This window comes from Pseudophryne corroboree, chromosome 9 (genome assembly GCF_028390025.1).
Source record: "Pseudophryne corroboree isolate aPseCor3 chromosome 9, aPseCor3.hap2, whole genome shotgun sequence".
NCBI classification, from domain to species: Eukaryota; Metazoa; Chordata; class Amphibia; order Anura; family Myobatrachidae; genus Pseudophryne; species Pseudophryne corroboree.
The window spans coordinates 121,749,178-121,772,445 of NC_086452.1; the positions used below are offsets into that span (position 1 = coordinate 121,749,178).

General features: G+C 47.3%; 1 protein-coding gene across 5 annotated transcripts in view; it reads right to left on the reverse strand.

Annotated features, from left to right (window-relative positions):
* Positions 1–23,268, reverse strand: part of AXDND1 (axonemal dynein light chain domain containing 1) — a 254,349-nt gene that overhangs the window by 119,832 nt on the left and 111,249 nt on the right. For 3 of the 5 annotated variants that reach the window (XM_063939813.1, XM_063939815.1, XM_063939812.1), the window contains one exon: positions 10,347–10,449. The exons of 1 other annotated variant lie outside the window; for it this stretch is intronic. In XM_063939813.1, coding sequence (XP_063795883.1) covers positions 10,347–10,449 — 103 coding nt within the window. Of the gene's footprint in view, positions 1–74; positions 141–10,346; positions 10,450–23,268 lie in introns of those variants that run through there. One more of the 5 variants, XM_063939816.1, reaches the window with a different exon arrangement.

Consider the following 23,268-nt stretch of genomic DNA (forward strand, 5'->3'; position numbering starts at 1 on the left):
AATCCTTCAGCTGTAACTGACACATTTGCTCTTTATTACACGAAACAATATAATTTGAGTACAGACAGTGATACCTCACAACCCACGGACACTTCCATTTCCTCTGTTTTAGAGACTCAACAGCTTCTTAAATTGACAGATGATTTAAAAGTCCTCAATGCCCCGTGGTCAGATGATGAGATCCTTGACTTTATTAGGTCACTGCCTCAGTGAAGGCACCTGGCCCTGATAGATTCACCAATAATTTTAAAAACACTTTGCTTTGGACATGGGACCTAATTCAGACCTGATCGCTCGCTAGGGTTTTTTTGCACTACTGTGAACAAATAGTCATCGTCCATAGGGGAGTGTATTTTTGCTTTGCAAGTGTGCGCACGCATGTGTAGCAGAGCTGTACAAACAGATCTTGTGCAGTCTCTGCGCAGCCCAGGACTTACTCAGCCACTGCGATCACTTCAGCCTGTCCGGGACCGGAAATTGACATCAGGAACCCTCCCTGCAAACGCTTGGACACGCCTGCGTTTTTCCAACCACTCCCTGAAAACGGTCAGTTACCACCCAGAAGCGGCTTCTTCCTGTCAATCTCCGTGCGTTCGCCCGTGCGAATGGATTTTTTCGCACAAACCCATAGCTGAGCGGCGATCCTCTTTGTACCCATGCGACGCGCCTGCACATTGCGGTGCATGCGTAGTTCTGACCTGATCGCAGCGCTGCAAAAAACACTAGTGAGCGATCAGGTCTGAATTACCCCCATAGGGGGTTATTCAGAGGTGTTAGCAAACCAAAAAAGTTAGCAAATGGGCAAAACCATGTTGCACTGCAGGAGGAGCATATGTAACATGTGCAGAGAGATTTAGATTTGGGTGGTGTGTGTCCAAACTGAAATCTATATTGCAGTGTACAAATAAATCAGCCAGTATTTACCCTGCACAGAAACTATATAACTCACTCAATCTCTTTGCACATTACATCTACCCCACCTGCAGTGCAACATGGTTTTGCCCAATTGCTAACTTTTTTGGTTTGCTAACAACTCTGAATAACCCCCATAGCTCCTACACTCACCACTCTTGCTACTGAAAGTGTCTCTTTCCCCGCTGAAATGTTAGAAGCCCAGATCATAACCATACCTAAACCAGGGAACGACACCTCGTTATACCACAATTATAGACTCATTGCTCTTCTCAATACTGATGTCAAATTATGTTAAGTTGATAGCAAATAACCTTTCTTCCTTGATTCCTCAACTCATTCATCCAGATCAGGTGTGCTTTGTCCAAGGCCAGCAGGTCTCCAACAATACCAGCAGAGTTTTTGACTGTTTTTGAGCTGTTGTTGAGATGAAAGCAGGAGTAATTTCTCCTCTCTCTAGACGCTGAGAAGGTGTTTGACCACTTGAACTGAAAATTTCTTACCGCCATTTAGACTACTTTTAAATTACAAGGAGCAATACTGTTTTCAATTTCGGCATTGTAAAGCAACCCTACTGCTAGAGGGTTGAGAAACGGTTTCCTATGCCTTTCTTTTCCTGTTTTGAACAGTACAAGATTGAGGTGCCCTCTATCACCTTTAATGTACATACTGGCAATTTAGCCCTTTGCTGCTACTATATGTAACTTGGTGTCTTTTCCAGGTATTACTGTGGCCTCATATACCCATACTGTAAGTTGTGTTTATTTGCTGATAATGTGTTACTACTTGTCACCAGCCCAGGGACCTCCTTGGCCAAATTGTGTAGAGTTATTGAGCGTTATTGTGCAGCCTCCATGTATAAACCGAATACTACCAAAACCAAGACATTGTCTTTTTATATTCTATGTATAACGTTAACCCGTCTTAAATCATTATAAATATCACTGGAAGAAAGACTCTCTTCTAAGTATAAATATACCAAATAGTGAGTCGACTTTTTGGGGAGAATAATTACATCCCCATTCTGGCTCATATTGCTGAACTTTTCAAAAGTTGTCTCGGCTTTGAGATCTCCTGGCTGGGTAGACTGGCAGAATTTAAGATGTTGGTTTTACCAAAATGTATATATTTGTTTCGCACCATTCCATATCTAGTCCCCAAATGTTATTTTACTCAGATACATAGACAAATCCTGAAATATTTGGAAAAGCAAGACTATGCAAGTAGGTTATCAATGCTTAGCAAGGTCCAAACGTTTAGGAGGTCTGTCTGTCTCTAACTTATCTGTCTACCAGTAGTGCAATAAGTGACAGGGCCCTACCTCCCACAGTGAAACCTTTGGTGGATCTGGAAAGTCCTCTGATGCCACACTTTCCTTTGTTTGAGAAGATTTGGACCCTAAATTAATCCACCCGCTTTTGCCAAATTCTCCGATAGCTATTTTAGACTTCCTTAGAGTTTGGGATGACATCTAAAAACCATGGCACTGCCCTCGCATAATCTTTCCATGGTGATTATTTCCCGCTTGATTCCTGGCTTACAGATCTCTGTGTTGCAGGCATGTGAAATCACTAAAATTGCTGATGTATTATGTATTAACTCTATTCTCTCTTTCTCTCACCTCCAGATGCATTGTCATTTGCCCCCTGGGGAATTGTTTACTTTCCTGCGCATTAGCCATTGGGTTTCTAGCATGCTCAAGATAAGCGTTTTGAGTCCTTCCCCAACTGCTATTTTTTCTAAAATGTTGACAGGCAATTCTAGAGGTGCTATACGATTTTAAAAACTACTTCCTTTGGAAAAATCTACCTATTGATAAAACCAAAGCACAGCTACAGTGGGAAATGGATCTCCAAGTGACATTCGTGTCCCAGCAATGAGAGTCGTAATATCTTAAGGCTCACCTTTTTCTAAATGTTACAATCACTTGGAGATGCATTTTAAGTCACTACATATGTTGTATTTTACTGCAATCAAGCTCCATAAGATGAGGCCCTCCTAGTCAAAATATTGTTGGTGGAATTACTCCCAGCCGGGGGATATCTTTCCTGTTTTTTTGGGTTGTCCCGTGACACAGCCACTTTGGTGTGAGGTCCTCTCCTTGGCCCACAAAATCCTCAATGTTCATGTTCCAGACTCACACTCTCTAGCCCAGGGGTGGGGAACCTCCGGCCCGCGGGCCGTATAAGGCCCGCAAAGCCGTTTGCTCCGGCCCACCCGCTTCTCTGTGAGACACGCTGCCGCTCAGTCCGGCGGCAGCATGTCTTAGCTGTCAGGACAGGGACTCAGGAGGAGAGCGCGACTGTCAGGTGGGAGCAGCGGCGTGTAGAACTTGAAACCAGCCGCCGGTTCGTGAGCCAATCAGAGCTCGCGGACCGGCAGCCAATCAGGAGCCGTGGCTGCCGGTCCGCGAGCTCTGATTGCCTCTCGAACCGGCGGCTGGTTTCAAGACCTACATGCCGCCGCCCAACATAGCCGCGCTCTCCTCCGTGTCCCGCCGAAAAGAAGCAGCGGTAAGCAGCACGTGGGGGGGGGGGGGAGGGGGCATCTCTATACCTGGCACTGTGGGGACATTTGTATACCTGGCACTGTGAGGGGCAATTGTATACCTGGCACTGTGGGGGGCATCTGTATACCTGGCATTGTGAGGGGCATTTGTATACCTTACACTGTGGCTCAATTGTGGATCTGGCACTGCACTATTGGGGGCATATGTGTATCACGTCCCATTTTAACTGGCCACACCCATTTTTTTTTGGCACGCGCGCCTCCGGCGTGCACACACAGTGCCTCTAAGGGGCAGACCTACTGGGGGCAGGGTAATTTTTTAAGTTGAGAATTTTTGTATGGCCCCTGAAGGATTTTATAAATATCCAAATGGCCCTCGGTAGAAAAAAGGTTCCCCACCCCTGCTCTAGCCCTTCTCCACCTATATCTGGCCCCTGTATGGCTCATCTCCCACTCTAAGCGTCTTGAAAATGAACAGTTAAAAAAACAGTTCCTGCATTGGACTGAACTTAACCATCTTCCTTTTTCTTCTCATCCTCAGGTATGTTCATATCTCCCCATGTAATCTGGCTATTGCTATCTGCACCTATGCAAAACATCCATATTCCAAATGTATGTTCATATCTCCCCATGTAATGTGGCTATTGCTATCTGCACCTATGCAAAACATCCATATTCCAAATGTATGTTCATATCTCCCCATGTAATCTGGCTATTGCTATCTGCACCTATGCAAAACATCCATATTCCAAATGTATGTTCATATCTCCCCATGTAATCTGGCTATTGCTATCTGCACCTATGCAAAACATCCATATTCCAAATGTATGTTCAAATCATTTGTTAGACAGTTTTGTGATTTTTGCTTTTGTTTGTAATGTAAAATACCTGCGTTTCAAAGCTTGGTCAGTGCCGCATATTTAATTAAGGCTCACTGGGCTGGTGTTTGTTTAGTCAATCACTGTGTAATGTAACACCTTTGATTAGTGGAACATTTGCCTCAGCTGTAGTTGGGTCAATTTCCCATAGTATATCTGTAACTTCAACCATGTACAGCTGTGCATGGCAGCTGTGCGTTCCAATACTTAAGCGTTCCTTCTCTAAGCGTCTTGAAAATGAACAGTTAAAAAAACAGTTCAACAAACATTAAACAGCATCGAGAAAGAAATCTGGAACATTATGTGGCCTCTCCTCACCTCTGCCATGAGAACACCAGGACCAATGCCTACTACTTCTGTGTCCAAGAACATCATGACTGCCCCCGGGACTACCCCTCAAGCTCAGCAGGGAACTGAGGGACGTGCGCATCAGGACCAGACTTTGCTGGGTCAGTTCCATTGGACATTAGTGTGCACCCCACATTCTCACACCCACCCGCACTGCTCTCATGAGACCAGGACATTTATCTTTTTCACAAAATAATGTTAGTACAGTTTTTTCCTGCAAATGTGTCTTTCTCTTCTCTTTCTTCTTACACTGTACTTCCACCCCACTGTGTGCTATTCCCGTAATGTGTACCTCCATTGGTTGCACACCCTGCCAGCAGTAACCTATGCAGTGCGCCCCACATGGCTGCCTCGGATGGTTCCCCTGTGGGCGGGGTGTGCTTCATTTGGATCTTTCCATGCAGGGTATAGCATACGCCTACACACGTGTCAGTTCTCCCATACATGCATTTGGCCCCTGTATGGCTCATCTCCCACTGTGTAACCGTGTAGTGCGCCCAACATGGCTGCCTTATCTGGTGCGCTTGTGGATGGGATGAAAAATGCGTGGACCTGATGTTTTTATTGGAACCCTACTCTGAACTTAAGGACTCTGCAATCTCCCCATTTTGTGTTCTCTTCTAGGGGTGGACTATTCCACCGTGGGTAATCCTACGCAGTGCGCCTAAGATGGCTGCCGCACCTGGTGCCTTGTGATGGTGGAATACACAACTCCTGGAGGTTATTACTCAAAATGCCTACACCAATCATGCACCAATCATTCTTTCTGTGTCTTTGTCTGTGTGGTTTATCTTTTGATGTAATGCTTAAATCTTCTGTATTATGTGCATTGTGTGAGTTCTAGTTGGCGCCGCGGATGGCTGCCTCGGTGCTGCTCTGCCAAGCAGCCTTAGTTTTTAGTCTTAAATGTATAATATGTCTACTGTACAGTTGCATATGTGCAGTATGAACTCATATGTGTAATGTTTGTAATGTATGCTACGTTTTTTCCTCCATGTTGCTGCTTGGCGATGCATTGTACCACAAAGAATTCCTAGTGTACGTGAGTACACCTGGCCAATAAAGCTGATTCTGATTCTGATCTCCCAGATTTAATCAAATATTATCAATATCTCTTAGGCCATATTTTGATTGCTACTAAGGCTTCCATTGCGCAGAACTGGAAATGCCCAACTCCTCTAAATAAAATCTTATGTAATACTGCCCATGCCTATTAATTACAGGTCTAAGGGGCTTCAAGTGACACATTTTGGGCCTAATTCAGTAAGGATAGCTAATTACCAGAATTTGCTATCCTTTGGAGCACATGCTGGGGGCCGCCCATCGCTGGGCAAGGTGCATGCTGACCGATGCCTCCCTCCCCTTCAACAAGCAGAAATTGGGATCACATTGCAATTTCTGCTTGTAGAGGAAGCCTCCTGCCGGCGCTGCACCCGCAGGAGACCCGCTGTCATCTTCCCAATCGTGGCGACTGCGTATGATGTCATGCAGCCGATGCGATCACGCCCCCGTTTGCACTGCACCACCCGTTTGTCCGGATCCACCCCCGCAACCCTCCATTTGGAGGGAGGAGATGGAGCGTTGCCCACGCCTCCCCCCCCCCTCTGCACTGCGACCGCCTCTGCCTGATTGACAGGCATATTTATTTTGGGTGCAGTGTGTGCAGTGCACGCAGGCCCTCGGGGTCAAGGAGGCCCCACCCCACACACCCTGCACCCGTTTTTTTCAATACTTACCCTCAGGAGTCCCGTAGCTCAGCAATAGAACTGTAGGATGTACAGGGGCGTCTTCAGAGAGGAGGTAGCCCGTGTGTCTCCTTCTGGGACCCCTCCCCTCTAGTTGGTAGTGTTCTTGACTCTGGGCACTAGGAGACCCTAGCATTGTCCCAGAGTCTTGTGTGCATGTGGCCATTTTCCCGGTGTTTCGCACATGCACAGTAGGAAAATCACTGGGAAAATGTCCATTATGCCATTTTCCTGGAGACCTGCGCATGCACACAAGACTCTGGGACAATGCTAGGGTCTCCTAGTGCCCAGAGTCAAGAACACTACCAACTAGAACACTACACAGATTTGTACTACAGGCGATAGTGCTAACAAGAAATTTATTTCCGTTTTTCACAGACCATCTGTTACTTACATCCAGTCATTTGGTGGATGCCAGCAAGTCAAATGGGTCCTCATTAGAAAGCACGTGGATCCGCGGCTATTCCGCCGATCCACGTATTTTCAGACAAGTCGGGAATTCCCGACTTGTCGGAAAAAATGGCCTGGCATTGAATAGGTCTGCACCCCTTCCCACCTAAACCTGTCGGAAACTGCCGTCTTTCCGACAAGACGGCAGTTTCTGACAGGTATTGAATACACCCCTATGTCTATTTCAAGCATTTTTAAATTGATCTACTGTCTTAAGGGTAAATTTACTAAAGCTTCTGAAAATTAAAAGTGGTGATGTTGCCCACAGCAACCAATCAGATTCTATCATTTCTCTATTACAGTCTAGAAAATGATAGACAGAATCTGATTGGTTGCTATGGGCAACATCACCACTTTTTATTTTGAGAAGCTTTAGTAAATTTACCCCTTAGACCAGTGGTCTCCAACCTTAATTGGGTTGTGAGCTACTCGAGAAAAATTAAACCTCCTAAGGAGCTACTAAAGTTTTTGAAAAAAAAAAGCCGTACTTGAATGGTTGCTGGCGCGCTCTCAGTGTTAAGACTGGACTCGTGGGCAAAAAAGTGTCTGGCTCCCCCTCCCATTGCTATATTAAAAGCAAAGAATTAGAGCGCGCCATAGGCGCGTGCGCTCCAAAAAGAGGGTGTGGCCTCACTGCAAGGGGTGTGGCATTGCAGGAAGAGACTACCTTTTATCCCAGTTTTGCAACCTGCACGCCCAGACATTGGCCACCACAGGAAGAAAAAAAAATCCTGATTCATGCCCTTTACATTATTTGTAATTTTTCCTCCTTATAGTAATGCCCCTTACACATTATTTCACACACCGCAATGCCCGACACATTATGCCACACACCGCAATGCCCCTGACACATTATGCCACACACCGCAATGCCCCTGACACATTGTGCCACACACCGCAATGCCCGTGAAACATTATGCCACACACCGCAATGCCCGCGATACATTATGCCACACACCGCATTGCCCATGATACAGTATGCCACGCACCATAATGCTCTTACACATATTATCACACACTGCAGTGCCCGTAATACATTATGCCACACACAGTAATGCCCATTACACTTTATATCACACACTGTGGTGCCCATGATACAGTATGCCACACACCGTAATGTCCATTACACATTTTATCTCACACCGCAATGCTGGTTATACACACCGTTATGCCACACACCACAATGCCCATTACACATTATATCACACACCACAATGCCAGTTATACATTATGCCACACAATGTAATGCCCATTACACATTATGCTCCACAGTAAGGCTTCTAATTAATTTTAAATTACCTGCTCGTTGTCAGGGGTCTCATGCTCATTGCCAGGTGTTTTATGCTCGTTGCCAGGGGTGTCATGCTCTGGGTTCCATGCTTGTTGCCAGGGGTGTCATGCTTGTTGCCAGGGGTGTCATGCTCTGGGTTCCATGCTTGTTGCCAGGGGTGTCATGCTCATAGCCAGGGATCTTGTTGGCAGTGGTGTAATGTTCATTGCCAGGGGTGTAACTCTCTGCGTGTCATGCTTGTTGTTAGGGGTCTTGTTGCCAGGGGTGTAATGCTCGTTTCAGGGGTGTAATCAGGGCCGGCCCACTGCATACGCGGGGTACGCAGCTGCATAGAGCGAGCGCCAGATGATGAGGGCGCTGCCGCAGTGTTATCCCGCCGTCACGCTGGAGGAGGTAGCCTAGCTGCGGCTCTTCCTCCTGTCAGTGCAGCTGATTGACAAGAGAGTGTGTGTGTGTGTGGTGTGTGTATGTGTGTGTGTGTGTGTGTCCCCTGCCCGCCAGCATGCTATGTTCCCTCTGCCTCACTGCTGCCTCTGTGCCCCAGCACCCTAGTTCCCTCACGCCACTGCATGTAATGGAAGTGGCCAGCGCAGAGTGCTTCCAGCACTTCCGGGTAACTATAGCGCTGGCCTGACACTGACAGACGCTAGAGGTCAAGTATGATCTCTAGCGTCTGTCTCCTCATTGACGGAGGAGTGCTATGGACCGGCCGGGGGAGGAGTTGATTGCAGACTCCCCCCGAAGTTTGCCAGCGGCAGCAGCCAGCACGGGTCGAGCGACCCGGATTGCGGCTGCGAGCTACCCGTCGCTCGCGAGCAACGGGTTGGCAACCACTGCCTTAGATTCTAACACCTCTTATGGGATTCCACTTGCGCACTAGCCTTTCTGTGGAGTAATTTTCCCTCATATTTCCTTTGAACCCACCTTCCTTCAGTTTTAGATCATGTCCTTGTGTTTTAATACTTATCTTCCTTTGAAGAATGTTTCCCTTCTGTACATATGTAGTCAGGCTGATCGCACCCACGACTCTTCACGGGTGCGACTCATTTTTCTCAATGCATGCACATGTTTCTGTGCAGATAATTGCACCTCCGGCTCCTAGTTTTAACATTGTCCAATCGCAGGTGCGACTATTCGCACCCGCCTGCAGAAATATCTCCCGCGATGTGTGCGCACCTGCGTACGCATCGTGGGCTGGATGAAAGCAACTACATTTGTGCCTTGTTAAAACCCTTGGTATATTTGAAAGTTTCTATCATAACTCCCCTTTCCCTTCTCTGCTCCAAATCATATGTGGAGTCAGTAGCTGTGGGGAATAGGAAAGTGCCAAACTGTACCATTAAAGACTGAAGACCCTATTCAGGTTGGATTGCAGTATGGATGGTGTAATGGTTTGCATTACTGCCTCACAGCACTGAGGTCATGGGTTCGATTCCCACCATGGCCCAAGCTGTGTGGAGTTTGTATATTCTCCTCGTGCTTGTGTGGGTTTCCTTCAGGTGCTCCGGTTTCCTCCCACAATCCAAAAATATACTGGTAGGGTAACTGGCTCCCTACAAAATTAACCCTAGTGTGAATGTGTCTATGTGTACATGTGATAGGGAATATAGATTGTAAGCTCCACTGGGGCAGGGACTGATGTGAATGGTCAAATATTCTCTATAAAGCGCTGCGGAATGTGTGTGTGCTATATAAATAACTGGTAATTTAATAATAATAATTGCAGATTCTGCTAAAAAACAGAATCTGAAACTGTTTCTGTAAGCTTTGCCCCCAGCATGCTAATTGACGGCCAGTGGTGGGTGTGATCGCAAATATTGCAATCACATTTGCTGAGACAGAAACTAAGGATTACCCCCTGCAGCCGCAGCTAGGCTGCATATGCAGGCACTCTGCTGCCATTTTTCTTTCATTGGATCGGCTGCATGTGACACCACGCAGCTGTCCTGAAAACGGACGGCCACAACTGCGTTGGCCAGGCCATTCCCCCGTAACACCAAAACGCTGCCCCCCAGATGGCTGCCGCTGTCATTCTTAGTGTGAGCGTATCCTTCAGGGATGCGATCACACTATGAATGTAAGCGCATGTGCAGTGTACTGAAGATCCGTTACACTAATTGGCACAGTACCCATTCTGCATCAGCCTATAAATTCTTACAGGTCCCAGTCACGTCAATTCAGCTAATGTTATAAATAACACAGCCAGAAACTTACTGATGTTCCTGGTGCCATATCACTTCGGTTTATTGGCTTTAGAGGTGTAATTGCAGTGTTCTTTTTTTCCTTAAGTAAAACATCACAGAGGAACGAGATATCCCTAAAATGGAGAGTAAGGTGCAAACTTTTTTTTAGCAGTAATAATTCCATTTATATGATGTCAATATATATGCATATAGTACTATAACATAATATCTATACTGTATAAAGAGTGAGAGCAGATGCCATTGCTTGCCATCAGAGAATTTGAATGTCATCACATTAGTGGAATACGGTCTCTAGGCCGACCTTACTTAGGTCGACAGTCAATAGGTTGACCATTATAGGTCAACACACACTAGGTCGATACCTGTAAAAGGTCAACGTGGTCATTAGGTTGACATGGCAAAGGTCGACACATGAAAAGTTCAACTAGTTTTTTTTCCTTTTTTGAACTTTTTCATACTTTACGATCCACGTGGACTATGGTTGGGAATAGTAACATGTGCCAAGCGCAGTGGTAGCGGAGCGAGGCACCTTACCCAAAGTATGGCGAGCAAACACGTGCACTAATTGGGGTTACCGGTCACTTTACGAGATAACAACACCAACAAAAACCTAGAAAACTCATGTCGACCTTTTTCAATGTTGACCTGGCAACCATGTCAACCTTTTTAATGTGTCAACCTAGTGTCTGTCTACCAATAGTGGTCGACCCAACAAACCCATTCCACATTAGTTTAGCATAGAGAATAATACTTCCCTTACTGAAGGGAAGGGAAGGGAAGATGGAAGGAAGGATTTTCTTTCTGGTAGGAGAATGGACTCTTCATATCCTATTTATAGTTGTTATTCACTGACTCATTCACATTCTGAGTGTTTTAATTGCTCGTTAACAATAAAACATAGAATCCCACAATCACAAAACTTTAAAAGGGAGAAAAATAAGAATAAAGTAGAAAAAATAAGAATTTACTCACCGGTAATTCTATTTCTCGTAGTCCGTAGTGGATGCTGGGGACTCCGTAAGGACCATGGGGAATAGACGGCTCCGCAGGAGACTGGGCACATCTAAAGAAAAATTTAGGTCTATCTGGTGTGCACTGGCTCCTCCCCCTATGACCCTCCTCCAAGCCTCAGTTAGGACACTGTGCCCGGAAGAGCTGACACAATAAGGAAGGATTTTGAATCCCGGGTAAGACTCATACCAGCCACACCAATCACACCGTATAACTCGTGATAGGAACCCCGGTTAACAGCATGATAACAACGGAGCCTCTGAATAGATGGCTCGCAATAACAACCCGATTTGTGTAACAATAACTATTTACAAGTATTGCAGACAATCCGCACTTGGGATGGGCGCCCAGCATCCACTACGGACTACGAGAAATAGAATTACCGGTGAGTAAATTCTTATTTTCTCTGACGTCCTAGTGGATGCTGGGGACTCCGTAAGGACCATGGGGATTATACCAAAGCTCCCAAACGGGCGGGAGAGTGCGGATGACTCTGCAACACCGAATGAGAGAACTCCAGGTCCTCCTCAGCCAGGGTATCAAATTTGTAGAATTTTGCAAACGTGTTTGGCCCTGACCAAGTAGCAGCTCGGCAAAATTGTAAAGCCGAGACCCCTCGGGCAGCCGCCCAAGATGAGCCCCCTTCCTTGTGGAATGGGCTTTTACAGATTTAGGCTGCGGTAGTCCCACCGCAGAATGCGCCAGCTGAATAGTGCTACAAATCCAGCGCGCGATAGTCTGCTTAGAAGCAGGAGCACCCAGTTTGTTGGGTGCATACAGGATAAACAGCGAGTCAGTTTTCCTGACTCCAGCCGTCCTGGAAACATAAATTTTCAGGGCCCTGACTACGTCCAGTAACTTGGAATCCTCCAAGTTCCTAGTAGCCGCAGGCACCACAATAGGCTGGTTCAAGTGAAACGCTGATACCACCTTCGGGAGTAACTGAGGACGTGTCCTCAACTCTGCCCTATCCATATGGAAAATCAGATAAGGGCTTTTATAGGACAAAGCCGCCAATTCTGACACACGCCTGGCCGAAGCCAGAGCCAACAGCATGACCACTTTCCACGTGAGATATTTCAAATCCACAGTCTTAAGTGGTTCAAACCAATGTGATTTCAGGAACTCCAAAACCACATTGAGATCCCAAGGTGCCACTGGGGGCACAAAAGGAGGCTGAATACGCAGAACTCCTTTGACAAAAGTCTGAACTTCAGGCAGTGAAGCCAGTTCTTTCTGGAAGAAAATCGACAGGGCCGAAATCTGGACCTTAATGGACCCCAATTTGAGGCCCAACGTCACCCCTGCTTGCAGGAAATGCAGGAATCGACCCAGTTGAAATTCCTCCGTTGGGGCCTTCCTGGCCTCACACCAAGCAACATATTTCCGCCAAATGCGGTGATAATGTTTTGCGGTGACATCCTTCCTGGCTTTGATCAGGGTAGGGATGACTTCCTCCGGAATACCATTTTCCTTCAGGATCCGGTGTTCAACCGCCATGCCGTCAAACGTAGCCGCGGTAAGTCTTGGAACAGACAGGGCCCCTGCTGCAGCAGGTCCTGTCTGAGCGGCAGAGGCCAAGGGTCCTCTGAAAGCATCTCTTGAAGTTCCGGGTACCAAGCTCTTCTTGGCCAATCCGGAACCACGAGTATAGTTTTCACTCCTCGCCTTCGTATTATTCTCAGTACCTTGGGAATGAGAGGCAGAGGAGGAAACACATAAACCGACTGGTACACCCACGGTGTTACTAGAGCGTCCACAGCGATCGCCTGAGGGTCCCTTGACCTGGCGCAATATCCTTTTAGCTTTTTGTTGAGGCGGAACGCCATCATGTCCACCTGTGGACTTTCCCACCGGTTTACCAGCATTTGGAAGACTTCTGGATAAAGTCCCCATTCTCCCGGGGGGAGGTCGTGCCTTCTGAGGAAGTCTGCTTCCCAGTTGTCCACTCCCGGAATGAACACTGCTGTCAGTGCTAACACATGATTTTCCACCCATCGGAGAATCCTTGTGGCTTCTGCCATTGCCCTCCTGCTTCTTGTGCCGCCCTGTCTGTTTACATGGGCGACCGCCGTGATGTTGTCTGATTGGATCAGTACCGGCTGGTTCTGAAGCAGGGGCCTTGCTTGGCTTAGGGCATTGTTAATGGCCCTTAGCTCTAGAATATTTACGTGAAGCGAAATCTCCTGATTTGACCACAGTCCTTGGAAATTTCTTCCCTGTGTGACTGCGCCCCAGCCCCGAAGGCTGGCATCCGTGGTCACCAGGACCCAGTCCTGTATTCCGAATCTGCGGCCCTCTAGTAGATGAGCCCTCTGCAGCCACCACAGCAGTGACACCCTGGTCCTTGCCGACAGGGTTATCCGCTGTTGCATCTGGAGATGGGACGCGGACCATTTGTCCAACAGGTCCCACTAGAAAGTCCTTGCGTGGAACCTTCCGAATGGAATTGCTTCGTACGAAGCTACCATTTTTCCCAGGACTCGTGTGCATTGATGTACCGACACCTATCCCGGTTTTAGGAGGTCTCTGACTAGAGATGACAACTCCTCGGCTTTTTCCACTGGAAGAAACACTTTTTTCTGGTCTGTGTCCAGAATCATTCCCAGGAACAGAAGACGTGTCGTCGGGACCAGCTGTGACTTTTGAATATTGAGAATCCAGCCGTGCTGTTGTAGCACTTCCCGAGAAAGTGCTACCCCCACTACCAACTGTTCCTTGGACCTCGCCTTTATCAGGAGATCGTCCAAGTACGGGATAATTAAAACTCCCTTCTTGCGAAGGAGTATCATCATTTCGGCCATTACCTTGGTAAAGACCCTCGGTGCCGTGGATAACCCAAACGGCAGCATCTGGAACTGATAGTGACAGTCCTGTACCACAAATCTGAGGTACTCCTGGTGAGGAGGGTAAATGGGGACATGCAGGTACGCATCCTTGATGTCCAGGGAGACCATGTAATCCCCCTCGTCCAGGCTCGCAATAACCGCCCTGAGCGATTCCATCTTGAACTTGAACCTTTTGATATAAGTGTAAGTGTTCAAGGATTTTAAATTTAAGATGGGTCTCACCGAACCGTCCGGTTTCGGTACCACAAACATTGTGGAATAGTAACCCTTCCCTTGCTGAAGGAGGGGTACCTTGACAATCACTTGCTGTGAATACAGTTTTTGGATAGCGACCAACACTGCCTTCCTGGCAGAGGGAGTTGCTGGTAAGGCAGATTTTAGAAAACGGCGGGGGGGGGGGGGGGGGGGGGACACGTCTCGAATTCCAGCCTGTACCCCTGAGATACTACTTGAAGGGCCCAGGGATCCACCTGTGAGAGAGCCCACTGTGTGCTGAAATTTCTGAGACGGGCCCCCACCGTACCCGGATCCGCCTGTGAAGCCCCAGCGTCATGCTGTGGACTTACCGGACGCGGGGGAGGACTTTTGCTCTTGGGAACTGGCTGTATGCTGCAGCTTTTTCCCTCTACCTTTGCCTCTCGGCAGAAAGGATGCGCCTCGAGCCCTCTTGTGTTTATGGGGCCGAAAGGACTGTACTTGATAATACGGTGCCTTCTTTTGCTGTGGGGTAGCCTTTTGAATCGGCATCACCTGACCACTGCCGAGTCCATAACCCCCTTCTGGCGGCAATGGACATTGCGCTTATTTTTGATGCCAGCCGGCAAATATCCCTCTGTGCATCACGCATGTATAAGACAGCGTCCTTTATATGCTCTACTGTCAGCAAAATAGTGTCCCTATCCAGGGTATCAATATTATCCGACAGGGAATCTGACCACGCAGCAGCAGCACTGCACATCCATGCTGATGCAATCGCTGGTCGCAATATAATGCCCGTGTGTGTATATATATAGCTTTTAGGGTAGCCTCCTGCTTTCTATCAGCAGGATCCTTTAGGGCGGCCGTATCCGGAGACGGTAGTACCACCTGTTTTGATAAACGTGTAAGCGCTTTATCTACCCTAGGGGACGTTTCCCAACGTGACCTATCCTCTGGCGGGAAAGGGTACGCTGCCAATAACCGTTTAGAAATTATCAATTTCTTATCGGGGGAAGTCCAGGCTTCCTCACACACCTCATTTAATTCCTCAGATGCAGGAAAAACTACTGGTAGTTTTTTCTCACCGAACATAATACCCTTTTTTGTGGTACCTGGGGTACTATCAGAAATGTGTAATACATTTTTCATTGCCTCAATCATGTAACGGGTGGACCTATTGGACGGTACACTAGTCTCATCGTCATCGACACTGGAGTCGGTATCCGTGTCGACATCTGTGTCTGCCATCTGAGGTAGCGGGCGTTTTAAAGCCCCTGATGACATTTGAGACGCTGGAACAGTCACAAGCTGAGTAGCCGGCTGCCCTATGTCCTCAAACCTTTTATGTAAGGAGCTGACACTGTCACGTAATTCCTTCCATAAATCCATCCACACAGGTGTCGACCCCTCAGGGGGTGACAACACATTTACAGGCATTTTGCTCTGCCTCCACATCATTTTCCTCATCATATATGTCGACACAGCGGTACCGACACACAGCACACACACAGGGAATGCTCTGACAGAGGACAGGACCCCACAAAGCCCTTTGGGGAGACAGAGGGAGAGTATGCCAGCACACACCAGAGCGCTATATACCACAGGGATATCACCTATAAAGAGTGTTTTCCCTTATAGCTGCATATATATATTATACTGCGCCTAAATTTGTGCCCCCCCTCTCTTTTTTACCCTTTCTGTAGTGCAGGACTGCAGGGGAGAGCCAGGGAGCGATCCTTCCAGCGGAGCTGTGAGGGAAAATGGCGCCAGTGTGCTGAGGGAGATGGCTCCACCCCTTTTTCAGCGGGCTTTCTCCTGCTTTTTGTGTTATTCTGGCAGGGGTAATTTACACCTATATAGCCTCTGGGGCTATATATGGTGTCAGTTTTGCCAGCCAAGGTGTTAATATTGCTGCTCAGGGCGCCCCCCCTCAGCGCCCTGCACCCATCAGTGACCGAAGTGTGTGGTGTGCATGAGGAGCAATGGTGCACAGCTGCAGTGCTGTGCGCTACCTTGGAGAAGACAGAAGTCTTCAGCCGCCGATTTTCCGGACCTTCTTGCTTCTGGCTCTGTAAGGGGGACGGCGGCACGGCTCCGGGAACGGACGACGAGGTCGGGTCCTGTGTGCGATCCCTCTGGAGCTAATGGTGTCCAGTAGCCTAAGAAGCCCAAGCTACCACCACTTAGGTAGGTTCGCTTCTTCTCCCCTTAGTCCCTCGCTGCAGTGAGCCTGTTGCCAGCAGGTCTCACTGTAAAATAAAAAACCTAAACTATACTTTCTTTCTAGGAGCTCAGGAGAGCCCCTAGTGTGCATCCAGCTCGGCCGGGCACAGAAATCTAACTGAGGCTTGGAGGAGGGTCATAGGGGGAGGAGCCAGTGCACACCAGATAGACCTAAATCTTTCTTTAGATGTGCCCAGTCTCCTGCGGAGCCGTCTATTCCCCATGGTCCTTACGGAGTCCCCAGCATCCACTAGGACGTCAGAGAAAAGTGGTTCACAACACATTAAGGATAGTACTTTTATTTTATTTTCCTCCATAAACTTAGCACCAACTTTATACCTAATTTTCTATGACTTTTCTTTTATGTTTTATGGCATAAAACAAGGCTGCTTTGTTTAGTGACGTGTTTGTCACGGTTTAATTTACATGATATAGTTCATTACTAAAAAAGCAAACCACAAAAGGAAAACAAAAGCTGCTTAATATTGAGGATAATAGAAAACTCTTACAAAAATATTCTCAGTTATATCTATCCAGTGTTCATTCTAGCACCCTCCACCTGTCACAACCCATGCAGTTTCCTGCCTAGAGTGTCGCTCTCTGCTCTAGTGCTTCTAGCACACTCTAGTCTGCATTCCAATGCTGAAATATAGACCAGAGTGTGCTTGAAGCACCAGAGCAAAGAGAGCAATTCAGATCTGATCCCAGCAGCAAATCTGTTAGCTAATGGGCACTGCAGGGGGGGGCAGATATAACATGCAGAGAGAGTTAGAATTGGGCAGGGCCGGCGCCACCACTAGGCAGCTTTAGGCAGCTGCCTATGGGCGCCGACCACTGGAGGGCGGTGCCGCACGCTGCAGATGAGTGCTTCCTATATTACTCAGCTCCTCCTCTTCCTTAAGAGATGAGGAGCAGGGATGCCGTGGCCGCTCACCTGTTATCAGCTGGTACAGCAGCAGCACTAACATTGTAAGTGTATATAACCTGTCAGCCGCCTCTCCTTATGTGCACTGTTTGCTCCTCTCTCTGCAGTCCTCGCCCCCCTTCCCCCCTCCGTGACAACACCTGTGATTGCAGTGAGGATATGCATGCTACGATCATGGGGAGGGCGACAAAGTCCGTACTTGATCCTCTCTCTGTGCAGTCCAGTACTAAGCAAGTTAAGATCTCAAAGTACAGACCCCCCCCCCCCTCCTCCCCTGTGATGTACGGAGATCAGCGAGCAGCCTCTCTGCATGATTTATTAGGTTGTGCTGTGAACGGAGCTCGGAGGGGGTGGAGAAGGGCTGCAGTGACCATAAAGTTATTACTGTGTGCAGCCAGCTCCCAGCATGTGACTGGGCTAAGCACAAGGAGGCATAAGCCAGACCAAACCAGGGGTGAGGGGTGCTGAACATTCAGCTCATGAACCCGAATAGGCTGAGCAGAATTTTGCTGAGGGACATGTAATAGCAGCCAGCAGCAACAGCAGGTGTGATCCTGTCCCTCTCTCTCCCTGGCCACATTATACCCACTGTAATCTGCACATCAAACAGTATGTACTCCCTGCCCTGCTTCACGCAGGTAAGTGGCTGCAAATATGGGCACTTAGCCATGGTTGACACCATCCTTTGACTACTTTGAGCAGGGTCTGGTCTGGTGTTGTTGATCCTGCTGCATTGAGCATGGGGAATGAAGGGTTAATACTTTGTTCTTCTTCTCTGTTACATATGCTTGTATATATTTAAGTACCACCATATAGATGCATTTTACCAAAATGAACCGTGTGCAAACTTTCTACATAATACACACCCTTTTTATGTAGAGTGCAAACTTGCCCATATATGTACATCCTTCCACTGCGGCAGTTCCTAGCCAATCATGTTATGCTAACCCCTCTTTTCTTTACCCAATCACTTACTGACTTATGGCATACACGCCCTAAACTCTTGTCTTTTATACCTTTGTTGTACAAACAATAAACAGTGTGAATCTTTACTGCTTGTGTTTTGCATGTTACTTGTAGCAAAAGGTTTACACTCACGGACGTCTAAGAGACTATCACATCGAGGGTTAAGGAATAGAGGAGTAATCCTTACAAGTGGGAGCTCGTGCCGGAATTCAGTTGATCGTCCCCGGACGGTAAGATAGAGAATTTATTGTCTGTCTTTGCCGGACGGGATTGCGGTCATACACTGAAGCTGAATCCGTGTCAGTGTTCTGGGAACACGTGACCTAACATCTTTAATGTCTGGGACTTAAAGATACATCTGAGAAGTGACCAGGGGTCCAAGCGCAATTCTCCAAAGACGTTAGTATCTGGGATACTTAAAATAGACCTGGGAGTCTATACATAACGTAGATTTTACCTCGATTTGATTGTCTACTTATTATGTTATGGCCATAACAGATATTAGAGTATAAGTTTCATGTATTCAGCTTGACGGGTGGTAAGTGCACGTCTGTTGAATACCCTTATAACTTTCTTGCTTCCTATCACAATACGCTGCATTTCCAAGTCCCTGTACGAGTGGTGAGTAAACGTACAGATTATTACTATCGATTGTTTTGTTAAAGTACTATGCAGATGATATTGTGATATTGTCAATAACTAATTAACTGGTTAGCTGATGCATGCATAGAAAGTTGTTGGAAATTGTGTTTTTACTATGGGCTCTGGTCAGAGTAAGAAAACTGTATACCCCCCTCCCCTACTCGAGGAGACATGTAAAGAATACGTGGCCCGTAGTTCTACCTCTGATTATTATTTGATTGATCCCTGGGTGGATAATTTAGCAGGGTGGACAGAGAAAGCAGGATAGGACCCATTCCCACGGGAAGGCAGTAATTACCCTTTCTATATGGATATGGTTAAAGGTCTTTGTTTAGGGGACAGGGAAGCCTGGCCGTGGTATGATCACGATCCACAATGGGATATGACATATATGCGGGCCGGGGGTGAGCAGTGGCTGACCATAGCGCCCTATTGGTATGATAAATCCATCAATAAGAAACAAAGGAGGATTAAAAATATCAGTTCCCAACAGCACAGAAGGGAGGAAGTGAGAACCTGTAAATCTTTGAAAACCCTCTCGCCTCCCCCTTACATTCCAATATATCCTGCTCTTAAAGACACAGATCTCTTAGCAGCAGTAACCCTTTCACAACAGATGGGATCGCCTCCAACTCCACTGCTAGAAAATGCGTCCACTAGCTCTATCCCTAACGCACCAGTAACCCAGAGTTTAGATAATAGTAAAACACTGTCCCAAGCTCACCATTACCCCCGATGGCTGTATATCTTATTTGCGCAAAGCTTGCAAAGGACGCAGCTATACACAAGAAGACATGAGGCTGATTATAGATGGTATAATCGACCACTATAATGGATGGGATTGGACAAAGGTCCCTGCCATCCACACACCTGCTGCACAAAATAGTGCCGCTGCCTACACCCTCAACACACAGACAGGTATCGAGAATATGTGGAAGGAAATTGATACACATATGAAGGAAGTCTTTAAAACCCGTGCTTCTTTGCCTGTCGCTGTAGCTTGTAAACAGAAACCTTCAGAGTCTGTTACTGAGTTTTGGAAAAGGTTTAAGGACTGCTGGACAGATGACGCTGGCTTACCTTTGCTTAACTCGGAAAGCTTACTCATTTCCACCTTCATTAACAACCTTCTACCTTCTGTCATAGTTTCTGTTAAGCAAAGCGTCTCTTCCTGGACTTCTGATAGTACGAAAGATTTTGAAAAACATCTGTATGAGAAAGAGGCTGCAGGGTGTTTTGATGTAAAGAAACCTGCACCCACTCATAACTATCAGAACTCCAGACGCTTTGACAGACAGAACCAACCCCGCAGTCAGGGAAGATTCCAAAGACCCCAACATAAACCACCTACAGGAGACATGGCCGGCAAACGGCACACCTCCTGTTACAACTGTGGCCAGGATGGTCACTGGGCAAGAGATTGCCCCCAGCCCCCACAGACACCTCGACAGCCTGCTCTGAATCCTGCCCCCCCCAACAACACCCCCGCCCACGCCATGACAACCCTCTCTCTGATCATGTACGTTTCAGAGTTGACTGGCAAGACCCCGCGCACTGACGGGGCCCGGAGGAGGGTATCCCAGCCTTTATTCAACTCACCCGTCATTGGAAAGATTCACCTCTGCTGCCACTTATTATAAATGGAAGTAAAATTCCCTTTTTAGTGGACAGCGGTGCAACAACCAGTGTTTTGTGTTCTGACCTATATGATGGTGATTTGGAAAAGACTGCTCCTTCAATGGGAATCAATGGGATACCCACCAATGCCTGACTTAGCCCAAGTAAACCCCGCTCTTTGGTCAGAAGGTCCATATGACACTGGCCTAATCTCATGCACACCATATAAGGCCAATCTCAAACCCGACTCACAACCTGTTTATCAAAAGCAGTATCCCCTCTCACCAGAAAAGATAGAAGGTCTCCGCCCCATGATACAGCAATTCTTACAACAGGGTATTCTCAGACATATTGTATCACCATACTGTACTCCTGTGAACCCTGTTGCCAAAGCTGATGGCAGTATAAGATTTGTACAGGATCTCAGAGCGATCAATCAGCTAATTGTCCCAATTGCACCAATTGTCCCAGACGTAAACTCACTCATTTCTGCAATCCCTGCAGATGCTGCGTTCTTCTCTGTAATTGATTTGAAGAATGCCTTTTTCAGCATACCTGTAGATTCACAGACACAATTACTTTTTGCCTTTTCTTTTGAGGGTAAACAACTTACCTGGTGCAGATTACCCATGGGCTATATTGACTCACCCGTTGTCTATAGCATTGTACTCCAGGCCACATTGAGGCCCTGGCAACCTCACCATGGTTCAGTCCTGCTACAGTATGCAGATGATCTGCTGCTCTGTAGTCAAACTGAGGAGGCCTGCCGAGAGGATGGTGTTTCATTACTAAACTGGCTTTGTGAATGTGGACACAAGGTGTCCAAAACAAAAATGCAATGGTGTAAAAAGCATGTTGATTACTTAGGTTTTGTGCTCACTCAGGGAGAGAGGAAAATCAGTCCACAACGCATACAGTCTGTATTGGGCCTGGTCACCCCAACTACCCAGAAGGAACTACTGTCCTTCCTGGGTATGGTAAATTACTGCAGACAGTGGATATCTGATTGCTCCTATTATGATAACATTTTGAGACAAGCCACACTGAAGGACAAACCTAAAACTGTACAATGGTCACAAGAAATGTTAACTGCATATGAAAGTTTAAAATGTATGTTGATGAAAAGTCCGGCACTTGGCCTCCCCAATTATGTACTACCTTTCCATCTATATGCAAGGGACAATTGTAAAACCATGGCGGGGGTGCTCACACAGTTTCATGGAGGGAAGTTGCGCCCCGTGGCATTTTTTTCCAAAGTCATGCCAGTGTCTGTGCAAGGTATGCCTGCCTGCCTCAGGGCTTTGGCAGCCTGTGCAATGGTTGCAGAAATGGCCACTACCCTCACTTTAGGCCACACCACAGTACTCCACACCACCCATGATGTCCTGGCAATACTTAAAGGCTTACACACACAGCACATGTCTGCTCAACGCCTTAGTGGATATGAAGTACTCCTTTTGAGTAACCCTACCCTTACCATCAAGTACACTGCTAGTTCTTCTGGCCCAGCACCCATTCTCAATGCCCTTTTAGGCTTGAAAGGTCCCGAGGATGAACCACCCGACCTACATGACTGTGCTGCTTCCATTGAAGCTGAAACTTCTCCCAGACTTGACATGTCTCCCGTTCCCATACCAGGCGCAGACATAATTTTTGTTGACGGCTCCTGCAGTAGGCCCAATGACAATACATACCAAGCTGGTTATGCCATTGTCACCCTCCCTGACACTGTATTGGAAGCCCTGCCAATACCTTATCAGTCCGCGCAAGCTACAGAACTCATTGCACTCACTAGAGCATGTCAGCTCTACCAGAACAAGCCTGTTACCATCTACACTGACTCCAGATACGCCCACGGCGTTGTTCATGACCACGGGGTCATTTGGCAACGCCGTGGCTTTCTCGGGGCAGATGGTAAAGGTATCTCGCATGCGCAGCTCATCTCTGATCTGTTACATGCCATTACCCTCCCTTCTGACATTGCCATTATCCACTGCAAGGCACATACCGGCGGCAAGGATAATATCTCCCTTGGCAACGCCCTTGCAGACACTACTGCTAAACAAGCGGCCCTACAGCCTACTGCCCATTCTCACATGGCAGTCATGGCCCCTCCCTCCCTTGACAACGTCCATCTGCTCACTCAACTTCAAGCTGCTGCGACTAATACTGATCTCTCCGATTGGACTTACCCAATTCTGCAGAAAAATCCTAAATCAGGATTAATCTGCAAAGAGGGGAAACCCTGTATACCCCAGTCCAGTGCCCCTTTGCTCATTGCCCATTACCATGGTGTTGGTCACCATAGTAGAGCCACAACACTCCTCCTACTAACCAATGATTTTTATGTTACTGAGGCCAAATCACTTGTGGACTAATATGTTAGCAGATGCATCACCTGCCTCAGGAGCAACCCTAACAACCCTAATAAAGCGAAACACCAGCATCTTGAATACCCCACCACCCCTTTTACACACTTACAAATTGATTTTACCCATATC